Below are 11,177 nucleotides of genomic sequence, written 5' to 3' on the forward strand. Positions count from 1 at the left end.
TGCCTCAGACAGGAAGAATCAGCAATCTTTATGGGTCTGATTCAAGAGGTAGTACTGGCTAAAAAAGTCATGCTCAGACAAGTAAAGGTACTACTGGAAAAAACAACTGGCAGGACTGGCAATATCCTATGACTACCAAACAGCTGACAGCTATAGCTGCAAAAACATATTGTGATATTACGGTGCCTAGAGACAAGAAAAAAAAAATTGAAGCATAGGATTCCCTCACGGAATGGTTTAATATACAACAGACTTTAAAGCAGAACTGCATGCTCAATTATAGCCGGAATTATGTAAAGAAAAGAAGTTATAAATAAAGTCATTTTTGCTTTGAATTCTTCCTCATCTTGGTAGTGGCAATAATCGGGCAGAATGAGCTTAAGAAAAAGTAGCACACCTCATGGGCACAACAACCACAGCATCAAGCATGCAAACAGCCCCTTCTCAGCTTCTTCTTCGACCAGTGAGGATTTTCCTACTTCATTCATTACCTTTGCTCTGCCTTAGTTTTCTTTCTGGAGGAATGAATATGCTGGAGTTTGAAAACAGTATAGCAGATGCTTTGGCTTACTTTCAGTCTGCAAGGATTCCAAGGAACACTTTCAAAGGCTTTGGTATTCTTGGATTTTGGGAAGACAGTTGTTGCTCTTGAACCGAAAGTGCTTTAAATTATGCAAGGCTGATCTCAAGAGATTTCCTGAAATTAAGAGTACAAGTGGACTTACAGTACAGCTGTATTATTCTATACATGGGTTACAACAGAGCGTCTCATGAATAGGGATATAACATCACAACAGCATCAGTCTGGTGACCTTTTGGTGTGGCTGGATGAATTTTTCAGATCGACAGTACTGATGTGAACATTACCAGAAGCATGCAGCAAATGCCCATCTGCAGACACCTCATCACCTGAGACACTGCAATGAGGATGATGGAACACGTCTTCCCCATCTGCAATTTTAAGCTGCATTTTCCACTTGGACTTCAAGACTTTTTCCTCTCCCTTTCAGCATGAGATTCTGGTCGTGGAAATCCTGAAGAGCTCTAGGTTTGGCAGATGTCCAGTTTTTACCAGAAGTAGGAAGGATTTCTTTCAGATAGAGTAAGACCCATTAAAGGGAGAGAAGATTTGTTGTCATTCTGACCACAGGCCCAAAGAAATGGCACTCACAAAAGATGCTCACAGGACTCTTCTTGATGCACTTCTTTTTGTGCAGAGACAATTCCCTGGTTGGCCGATAAAAATTTTAATGTACTGCTTCAGAATGAGGCAGCTACTTCTGTCTACACTGCAGCATCAGCCGAAGGTAAATTTGGTTATGGTCTGGTCTGATGCCAGAAAATGAGTTCCTAGCAGACAATACATCCTCCTTGTTGCAAGAATACCTCCCTAAATTATTGTACTCTCCCATTAAGAATAATTGCCTACTTCAAACTTTATTGCAGAAGGTATTTGGGCAAGTCAGTGACATAGATGCGCAGACAACCTTCAGTTTCTTGGGTTTAGGATTCAGCAAAAAGGTTGAGGAGTCACAACTCAGCCTACCAGCACGATCACAAACTTTTTGGGAACTTCAAAGCAGTGGATTTGAAGATAGGTAATGACTCTGCTTCAGGGACAGTCGTCAGGCTGCAAACACACACACAAAACTACTTCGCGGTGTTTTAGATGAGGGAACGCATCAGAACACCACATTGTGGAAGAGCTCTTCACTCAACACGTGCTCCACTTGGCCACTGATGTCATCCAGAAGCAGGCAGCTCTGCTTCAACAAGCATCAACACATCGACAACCACATCTTACTCGGTCACATGTAGCAGCACAGATTCTGGAGGCAGATCAGGGCCACAAACTACTGTTAAATATAACCCTGCATTAGCAGGCTTGCAGTCTTTGAGCAAAGGTCACTGGCCAGCCTAAAAGAAAGCATCTATATTTATCTATTTATATCTATTTATATATATATCGCAGCAAATTGGTGGACATTTGGGAAAAGGGAAGGATCTTGACAGATATGGGTCTTGTTCCACTTACACCACAAGATCCTCCCCTGTGCTAAGAGATTCTGGTACCCCAAACTGTTTTTACTGAAGCCTACATCTATGGACAGGGCTCTGTTTATGTCTAGAAAATGCATGGATAAATGAAAGTTACAGCCTTCTACTAAATTGTACAATTCGGGCATCATCCCTGTTTTAAGTCAGAGTTTTGTTTAACTGCATCAGAAACAAAACATCACAACAGCAGATATTTCAGATACACTCGCATTTTGCATTAGGAAATTTTAAAACGTCAATTTAATCTTTTATCCTATAAATTGCAGTTATCATGTCCAGTCTAGAGACAAACCTGTTCTAGACACCACTAAAAATGGTCAGAAGTTTTTAGTACTAAAAACAGGAGAGGGAAGAAGATAATGAGTTTATCTTACACATTATATTATTAAAAGAACAAGACAATAACCAGACAGAAAATCAACCTGACATCTGGCATTTCTAAGCACTGGAAGGCTTTCACAGATTTGGGAAAATAATTTACTCTCTATCGATTAAAGCAGCTAAACATGGAAGCCTGATCTCATTTTGCCAGTTTTCCATTCACGCCAGGTACAGAGAATACAGAGGATACTTTGACACAGGAAATTCAAAGGCTGATACTATCATTATATTATTTAAAGCTCCAAGCTTTGAATGGTCATCTTTCAAGGATACTCTGGGAGTCTTGTATTGAGTGTTTGAGGAGATAAAGTGCTTAATCCCAGAGGTCGAAATCACAATATTTTCCTGAAACAAACAGAAACAAAATCTCCCAAGAAACCTATCTCAGTAACAGCAGTACACTGACTGAAAGAAGAGTAATCAGATTTCCAGACACACTTTGTAAGTAATCTTGTTTACTCTAATTTTGCAACAGCTTTTATAAATTTTTCATCTGAAATCGGGAAGGCTACAGCTGGTATTCTGACAGGTTGAAATGGCAGAGGACGTGGGATACACCCCTGCGTGGCTGGCACTGTGTTTGGGAGCAGTTAAGCAGACACTGCCCCCCAAAACATCAACTCAGACATCACAGTCATCTATTTTAACAACCGAGTAAAAAATGTAAATGGAAGGAAAATCTCTCACTTCCATTGCATTTCTTTTTTAAAGAAAGTCTGGAACATAAAAATGGTTCATACTCGATGTACATCCATTTCTTCCTAGCAGTGTCCGATCCCGCATCTCACGTTTTAAGTTGTGCTTTGAAATAAAAGTGAGAAATATGAATCAAGTGTTATGGTGAGTCATTTTGGAATTTTGTTTCCAAAACAGGCTTAAATAGTTCTCAGTAAAATCTCAACTGCTTTGTATGAAATCTAAAGGAAACAACTGCTAAGAAAGATTTCCTTTAACTTCAAATGCACAGCACAGACCTACACAGAACTATTCCACCTCGCTTCTATTGTGCCTCCCTCACAAAAGTAAATATTCTGTCAAAACAATCACATATATACTAGATGTGCAAAATAAAGACAAGGATATTAATATCAGCTCTTGCAGCTCAGACGCTCATAGCTGCTTGCCACTTTTATATTATCAGGCACACAAATTTGACTGAGGTTCCACAGCCATATAAAATGAGGGTTTGTTAGTCAGACGTGGGAGAAACAGATCTAAACCTTTAGGAATATTTTAATCCCAGATGCAACCAGAGCTGGGCTACAATAAAATGCTTCTAGGTGAGCATCTGGGCTGGGCTCCAAGGGATTTTGCCCAACATCCTGTGGCTGAAAGTCTGCATAGGCAAGCTTTCTCTCCGCCTGAAGTTACTTTCATCCGTTGACTGGAAACTTTAAGGATGAACCCCACCTCTCTCTCCGCTCACCAGTCCAGTTGTTAGCCACAGGAAGATAAAGGCTCAGGAAAAAGGTTCTAAAAGCATTTTTTTTTTTCCTTTTCCGGTATGTCTGGAATTCCAAATGTAGACTGAACTATAAAATTCACTCTTTCTGAAGTGTTGCTCATGGCAAGACTCCGCCAGCTCATTGTTTTCTTTCCATAACTTTCAGTAGCCCTTTGATTTGGACCCAGCGTTGTGCCAGTGTTGTTACCGTGAATGATTTACTTCGAGAAAATGAATTATGAAAACAAGCGTGCTCAGCTTGTACTAGCAAGATGCAGATTGTACCATGACTGAAAGGTATGAAATCCAGTGCTATGAACTGTCAAGCCCAAGTTCTGCTGCCTTGTATCGTGCTAGTATCGTGCACATCTCCACCCCTAGCCATGCCTTAGCCTAGATACGTACTTCCATTTCTACCACTGGCCCCTTCAGTCCTGACAGATAAGCACCCAAGCTAACACACCAGAATCAGAGAAGCTGTTGAATTTGTATTTTGGTACACAGCGCTCCAAAACAGGAACATCTAGGCATTAAGCAGCCAAATTACGAGCCACCGCCATTATTACTGGCTTCACATTAGCTCTTTTACACCTGTCTTGCATTTGGTAGGACTAGCACGTTTAACAAAAAGCATTAAAAATCTTAATATAAATATCATAAGGAAATAAGCCACCAGTTAACTCTAAGTTTAGCTAGTCCTGCAACCGTTTGCAGCAGTTTTTAAGGTAAAAGTTTGGTCGTAACACACACGAAAGCAGGCTTCTCTGCCTCCTGAAGCCAACAGTGCTACGTGCAGTGCCTCTGGAAGAGAGGTGACACATTAGGTGACACCAACCCGCCCGTCCTCGCTCTTAAGAGACCTCAGCTACATACAACAAACACCCAGCTTTCCAGAAGACTGAAAGGTTGGGGGAAAGGATTAAGAAAAGAAAGCCTGAAGCCCTTCAACCCCCCTTCTTCACTTCAGCAGCCCCCGGCAGCGCCAGCAGCCTGCCTCTAACCATTACCAGCAGGACAACTCTGCGAGGAGCAAGAATTTTACTGCCCTCTGCAGCTTCTCCCTCGCCTTCAACACAAGGGCAAAACGGCCGGGATTTCTGGGCGAGCCAGCCCGATGCCGGCTGTCATCCGCCGCCCCGGCGCGTTTCATCTTCCCCGAGGCTGCAAGACCAAGGCTCTCTGGAGGAAAACGGGTCAGGCGCCCCGAAACGGGGCGGCCGGCGCAGAAAGCACCGAGGGGCCGGGGCGGCGAGCCGGGACGCGGGCTGGGTTTTGCGGGCAGCTGCCAAGCCCCGCCAGCCAGCGCTGCCACCCCGGCGCGGGGAGGTCACGGCGGCCAGCCCGCCCGCCCGCCGGGAGGAAGCAGAGCCAGCGAATTAAGGGAATTAAACTCGCTGCGCCCGCCGGCTCCCTCCCGGCTCCCTCCGGCAGCCGCGGGCGGCAAAGTTTGCCCGTGGGGGGGCCCCGCGGCCGCCGCCTCCCCCGGCAACTCCGCCGCGGTGCCCCCGGCTCCGGAGCCCCCGTCCCGCCCCGTCCCGTCCCGCTCCGTCCCGGGGCGCCGGGCGGGCAGGGCGCCTCTTACCAGCCCGGTGGCGAAGAAGACGGCGAGCAGGGCCAGGCAGGCGCCCATGACGATGAGGAGCAGGAAGACGAGGAGCGGGTGCTGCTGGCTCATGCAGTAGTACGACTCGTACAGCCAGTCCCGGCAGCGGGACTGCTCGCCGCTCGCCCCGCAGCCGCCGCCGCCGCCCGCCTGCTCTGCCCGCTCCAGCAGGTAGCGGCGTCTCCTCCTCATCATCATCGCCTCTCGCCACATCGGGGGCGCCGGGCAGAGCCGCCGCGGCTCCCTCCCTCCCTCAGCGCCGCCGCTGCCGCAGGCAGCCGGGGAGTGGAGCGGGGCGCGCTCCCGCGCGGGCGGCCGAGAGGAGGAGCCGCGGCGGTGGCGGCGGTGGCCGCATGGTGCGGCCGCGGCCGCCGCCGTGCCAGTCCCGGGGCTCGCTGCGCCTCCGGGCAGCGCCGCCCCGCCGCACGCACACGCCTCGCCCGGCTCCTCGGCGCTGGGGGCGGGAGGAGCGCTCCGAGGAGGAGCAGCGGGCGGCACGGAGGGGTCCCCCCCGTCACGGCCCCCGCCGCCTCCGGGCCCCCTTCTCCCTCAGCGCCTGCGGGGCTGAGGCGGCGGCGGCCGCGCCCCGGGTCGCCAAAAGGTGCGGGGAGCCCGCCGGCCGCCCCCCGAGGAGACGCCTCGGGAGGTGTCCCCCACACGGCAGCTCTCATCGTGGCACTCTCACTGCGTCCCTTTCCCGACGGCTGAGGCTCCGTTTTTAAAGTCATGCCTCGATTTCTGCCCTAAACTGGCTCTCGAGTTAGCAGGCACGCGTTTCTCGCAGCTTGTCAGTGTATCCCCTCTCCTTGCTCTGAAGGACTTGGTTCTTCCCAACAAAGCAGGCACTCGAAGTAACCTGCAGTTTCATACCCACCACGCGCAGCATTTACCAGCTGAAGTTTTGTACGCACATGCACACAGGACAGGGCTCCCCTTCTTCCCCCAGCCGCTGCCTCACCAAACGTCCCTCCCCGCAGGACAAGTCCCTCTCTGACCTCTCCTTCTGGCCCCCGCTGTCGCTTTGCCACAGCCTTCATCTCCCACAGGCTGCCGGGTTCCCTGAGCTCTCCAGGGAGAGGAAGAGACCAAAGCGATGCGGGTGCCACCAGGCCTACATGTCACAAGGGTGGGTCCCGGTGGCTGGAGTGATGCCAGCAGCAAGAGGGACTTGGAGGACTACGGTCCAACTAAAGGAGAATAGCTGGGTCTCCTATACATGGACATAAGTGAGGGATTCAGAGCAGAGCGCTAACCATAAGCCAGGTAGAAGAGAAGGCGGGTAACTAGGATGATACAAACTGAAACTGAACCACCAAGACCTTCTGTTGCCTTCTTTATCTGCCACTGTTGGTGTTTTTACATGGAAGAAGTGGTACATCCAGTAGTATCGTAACCAAACAGAGAAACCTGTACTACACGTAGCTCTGAAACTCTGTCCGGACACTTACACTTCTTACATTCCTCAGGTTTGAAACAGGGATGCGGTCTGCCCTTCCCCGTCCCCCGTTCCTCTCAGCTGCCCGTAAAAAAGAAGAGCTCCTTGGCTTTCACTCTCCCTTCCCCTGAGAGGCACGGCTGGGCAGAAGGAACAGATGAGGAAGAAGTGGAAAGTTACAGCTGCGCCCACCACTCTAGGAGAGAAAGGGTGAACAACTCTCAAAAAGCAGCAGTGATAAGATTGAAGGATGAACACAAATTTATGTGGGGAGAACATTCTGGCAGAATTAATTGCCGGGAAGGAGTTAGTAGAGGTGGGTGTGAGAATTTTTGCAAAATGAAAAGGCTTTACTTGCAGTCACTTCAGAAATTGTGGAGCTGGCCACCCTCACTGTCACATACACACATACAGTGGGATAAGCAAGAGGAGTTTAAAAAAAAATCAAGAGAGAAACCAAAATCACAACATAAAACTTCTCTTAAAAGCAGATCACAATATTTGGGATTTGAAGGCATCTGAGTGTTGATCTCTCAAGGGTGGGAAGTCCAATACCACACATGTACTTTTTTTAAATGCAGGGATAATTACATGATTTTGTACAGACTCACAAAAGTGTAAAAAATCAGAATAGGCAAAATAAGACACATTCACTCTTCCATGTGTACGAGAACCATCCCCTAAAAAGTATTTGAAGCTTACACAATATGTTCATACAGATGACAGTACTGGTTGTCTTTCTTCCTCAAGCTGATTCTGCTGTAATAGCTTTCCACTACTTTCTACCTCTCTGAGTTTGAACAGGAAAGGCCCTTCCAAAGAGTTTACTACAATGATTCTGTAATTTGTGGGTGGGTTGTTGTTTTTTTGTGTGTTTTGTTGGTTTTTTTGGTGTTTTTTTTTTGTTTGTTTGTTTCATTAAGATCTCATGCCTGTAACAACTAATTCCTCATTATATTAGTCTCATGCAATTTCTCAGGAAATAAAATTATAATTCCACAGCAAAAACTTAATTAACCCAACGGTTGCCCAGTGGTATCTTGTGCCTTTCCAGAACAATGAGTTCAGCATAAATCTCTTTTGAAAGACTAGACATGAGGTGTTTCAACAGCTGAGCAAGAAGAAGTACCAAGTTACATTTCCATTTGACTCTGTCTTATGTTCCACCTGATGGACTCACCCACCTACTTTCCCTCTCCAAGCTACAAAACTGCATCTTTCAGTTCATTCTTCAAATTCCAGCTAGGAGCATCACACACCTTGATGTCTAGAACCCCCATCAATCCTTAGAGCACATCTATAGATAGAAAAGGAGGTCTAGTGAACAAATACCATAGTGTCATGTAATTAGTGACTGCACCATTCTGTAATTAAATGGTAATTAAAATGGCAAAGAACCTAAACCCACACAACATTTGACCTATTAATTTGAATGCTCTACTTTTTAAACTACATATTAGCCCCGCCCCCCCCCCTTTTTTTTCCAGGTTGTATTTAATTAAATGAACATCATTACAGTCAAATGATAATTATGACATTGCTGAAATTGAAATGCCATATGTTTTTAGAGACCAATTTCCCTAGGTAGCCTAAAATCTACATTCTTACTCAGCTGAACCTGAAAGTTGGTGTGCCTCAGGGAAAAGGAAGGTACAGTGAATTTTACAGTCCAGTGTTGAAAAGCAAACAATTTTCAGAAAACAGCTCCCCGTGTATTCCCCCTTAGTTCTCCAAAAGGATATTAAAGCAAAACTAGTACTTAGCATTGTCAAAAACTATCCCCTGTGTACTCTTGAGACTCCAACAGCACTGAAGAATTTGCTCTTTGAGCATCTGGTGTCTAAACATCTGCTGTACCCCTCTGGAAAAGCAAAACAACACAGGACAAAAGGTTGAGGTCCAGAGCTGCTTGTTTAAGCAATGACGTGCCAGAGGCATTACACTTTGCAGCAGCAGATTAGCTTAGAGAACTTCTGTCCAGACCACCTCCAGAGGTCTCTTCCACTGTGACTGCAATATTGCAGATTATTACTGTTGTCAAGGGATCTGCGATAGGTCTTAGGGAGAGAGCTAAACAGGAATATGAGACGCAGTAGAAGCTCCTGTTCCCTGCATATCTCCCTTTGCCACTCGAGCTTGATCAAACTTTCATAAGCCTCCATGGCCCCCTTCCTTCATTTGCCCTTCCCTGTTGTCTTCTGCTATGTGGCTGTTGTGGTCAGGGATACAGACTCTCAACAGAGGGAGAACAGATCTTTTGCTCTTTGTTGCTCTGTGCAGCTCTACGACATCCCTAGCCACAGGAAGCAAACTGCAAGGAAGGCACCCTGAATCCCACAGTCCTGCAACACAGCAAGCACTCAAAAGAGCCATAGCAACTGCCCTGAGCAAAATACACTGCCCACTGGTCGCCAGATTCCCCCCTCAGCAGTTTGCCACCAAAGTTGCCCAGAAAAGCAAACCCATCGCTAGAGCCTTGAACAGTACTACCACTGCTCATGCCCACCTGTTACCTTACGGTGATCTGCAAATGCAAGGCAAGTTGCCCTGCCAGGAAGATGACACACAGCTCCTGGCCAACCTGTGCTTCCAGAGCTCATCTGTGGTGGCACGGCCAAAGACAGGTCAATAAGCCTTGCTCAGTGATACTACTGGGGGACACCAACCCTTGAGCCATCCCTGCCATGACAGCAAAGACAATTGTGCCTCAATGCATGTGACTTGTCTACAGCTGAGGGAAGAGGGTTTAATTTTTGTGCAGGGAGCTTGTCTCTCCCTATGACATTGAAACCCACAGGCTGAGGAATAGTAAATCTGCATGGGAAATTACTTAAAAACGTTAGCTTCTCCATCAAGGGTACACACATTTTTCTTACTGTTTAACATTGAAAACTGCTATTTTTCACTGGATTTTTTCCCTGGATTAATTTTTCTGAGTTTTGTTCGCATAAGCCTTATAACAACAGCTGTGTGTTACTGCTACTCTTCAAAAAAATGATGACAGAATTTGCTACAGAAATATATTTGATTTCACACATCTGGAAGCTGGTGTGAAATTCACTTTTGATATAGATACAGACTGGTTTGAGGTGTTCAACATTGTTCTCTAACGTGCTGAATTACAGTCTGACTGATCTGCAATTCCTTGTGTTCTTTTAATTTTCCTGCTTCCCCTCTTTAAATCCAGTATCTAACTTTGGTCCTCACTCATCCTCCATAAACTCTTAAGAGTAATGACTAATAAGGTCTGAGGTTACTGAAGAAACTGCTTGAGATCCAGGTGATCTGAAAATACCTCTGTAGTCTCCCATCATCCCAGAGGATTTCATCACAGATGGTAACTACATTGGTCATCTGACCAGAAATAAACCTTCTATAAAAGATTGGAGCAAAGCATAGATCAGTATTATAGATGTTTTGGTATCATCTCTTATTAGCTGAATAGTGGGTCAACTATTCCCACAGTCTCTTTCAAGAAGCAGGGGATGAAAATAAAATTATCCAGAAGTGCATAAGTGCATTATAGTTTTATCTCTTCTTGAGCCTTTCTTTCTTACTTTGATGATGCTGTTCTTTATACTCACTGTTATAATGTGACTTAGTTTCTAAATTCTGTGGCATATCATCTTTTTCCATTTTCAACACATTTACCTCCCATTATGTACTTCCTAATCTTTCTTTCATATTGGGACACTTTGCACTTGTGCACTAGTGCAAATTTAGTAGTATTCCTTAGGAAACTATCTACTCTCCCAGATAATCTTCTGCTTTCAGGTACAAGATCTAAGGAAGGAGGAAGGAAAGGAATAAAACTCTTCAGAAATTTAAAACTTCTCAGGCAGCTTATAAATTTCCAGTTGAATAAATTCATGACCAGTACTGTAAGCATCTCAGGAAAGACCTGTTCAATATATCTATATGATGGCAGTCACAACACTTTTACAGCATTAGAATGCATAAAGAATAGGGTGATAAATAATTCAGAAAACACAATAATGCCTTTTTATTGATCAGTCATACAGCTTCATATTGAATTATGTTACCCTGCATATCCTATCTCATAAAGAATATTGCAGAACTAGAGACAGATTATTCAGAACACAAGTAATCCAAGACAAAGTTTCCCCAATTTAGAAAATACGTAGGACTGTTGTCCACAGAAATTAAACAGATAAGAGAGAACTCAGTAAATGCACTTAACATCGATATTTTAGAAAGACTGCTTAGAATCTTCTGTTTATCTTTTAATTGCAATT

The 11,177-nt window shown here is 45.6% G+C and overlaps 1 protein-coding gene across 2 annotated transcripts in view; it reads right to left on the bottom strand.

Annotated features, from left to right (window-relative positions):
- The window catches only part of ADCY2 (adenylate cyclase 2), a 212,236-nt gene extending 206,392 nt beyond the window's left edge, over positions 1–5,844 (bottom strand). For both annotated transcript variants that reach the window (XM_048076378.2, XM_048076377.2), the window contains exon 1: positions 5,466–5,844. In XM_048076378.2, the coding sequence (XP_047932335.2) occupies positions 5,466–5,699 (234 nt within the window). In that variant the 5' untranslated portion in view covers positions 5,700–5,844. The remainder of the gene's footprint in view (positions 1–5,465) is intronic.
- Between the last annotated feature and the right edge of the window lie 5,333 nt (positions 5,845–11,177).

Source organism: Anser cygnoides, chromosome 2 (genome assembly GCF_040182565.1).
Source record: "Anser cygnoides isolate HZ-2024a breed goose chromosome 2, Taihu_goose_T2T_genome, whole genome shotgun sequence".
Classification (NCBI taxonomy): Eukaryota; Metazoa; Chordata; class Aves; order Anseriformes; family Anatidae; genus Anser; species Anser cygnoides.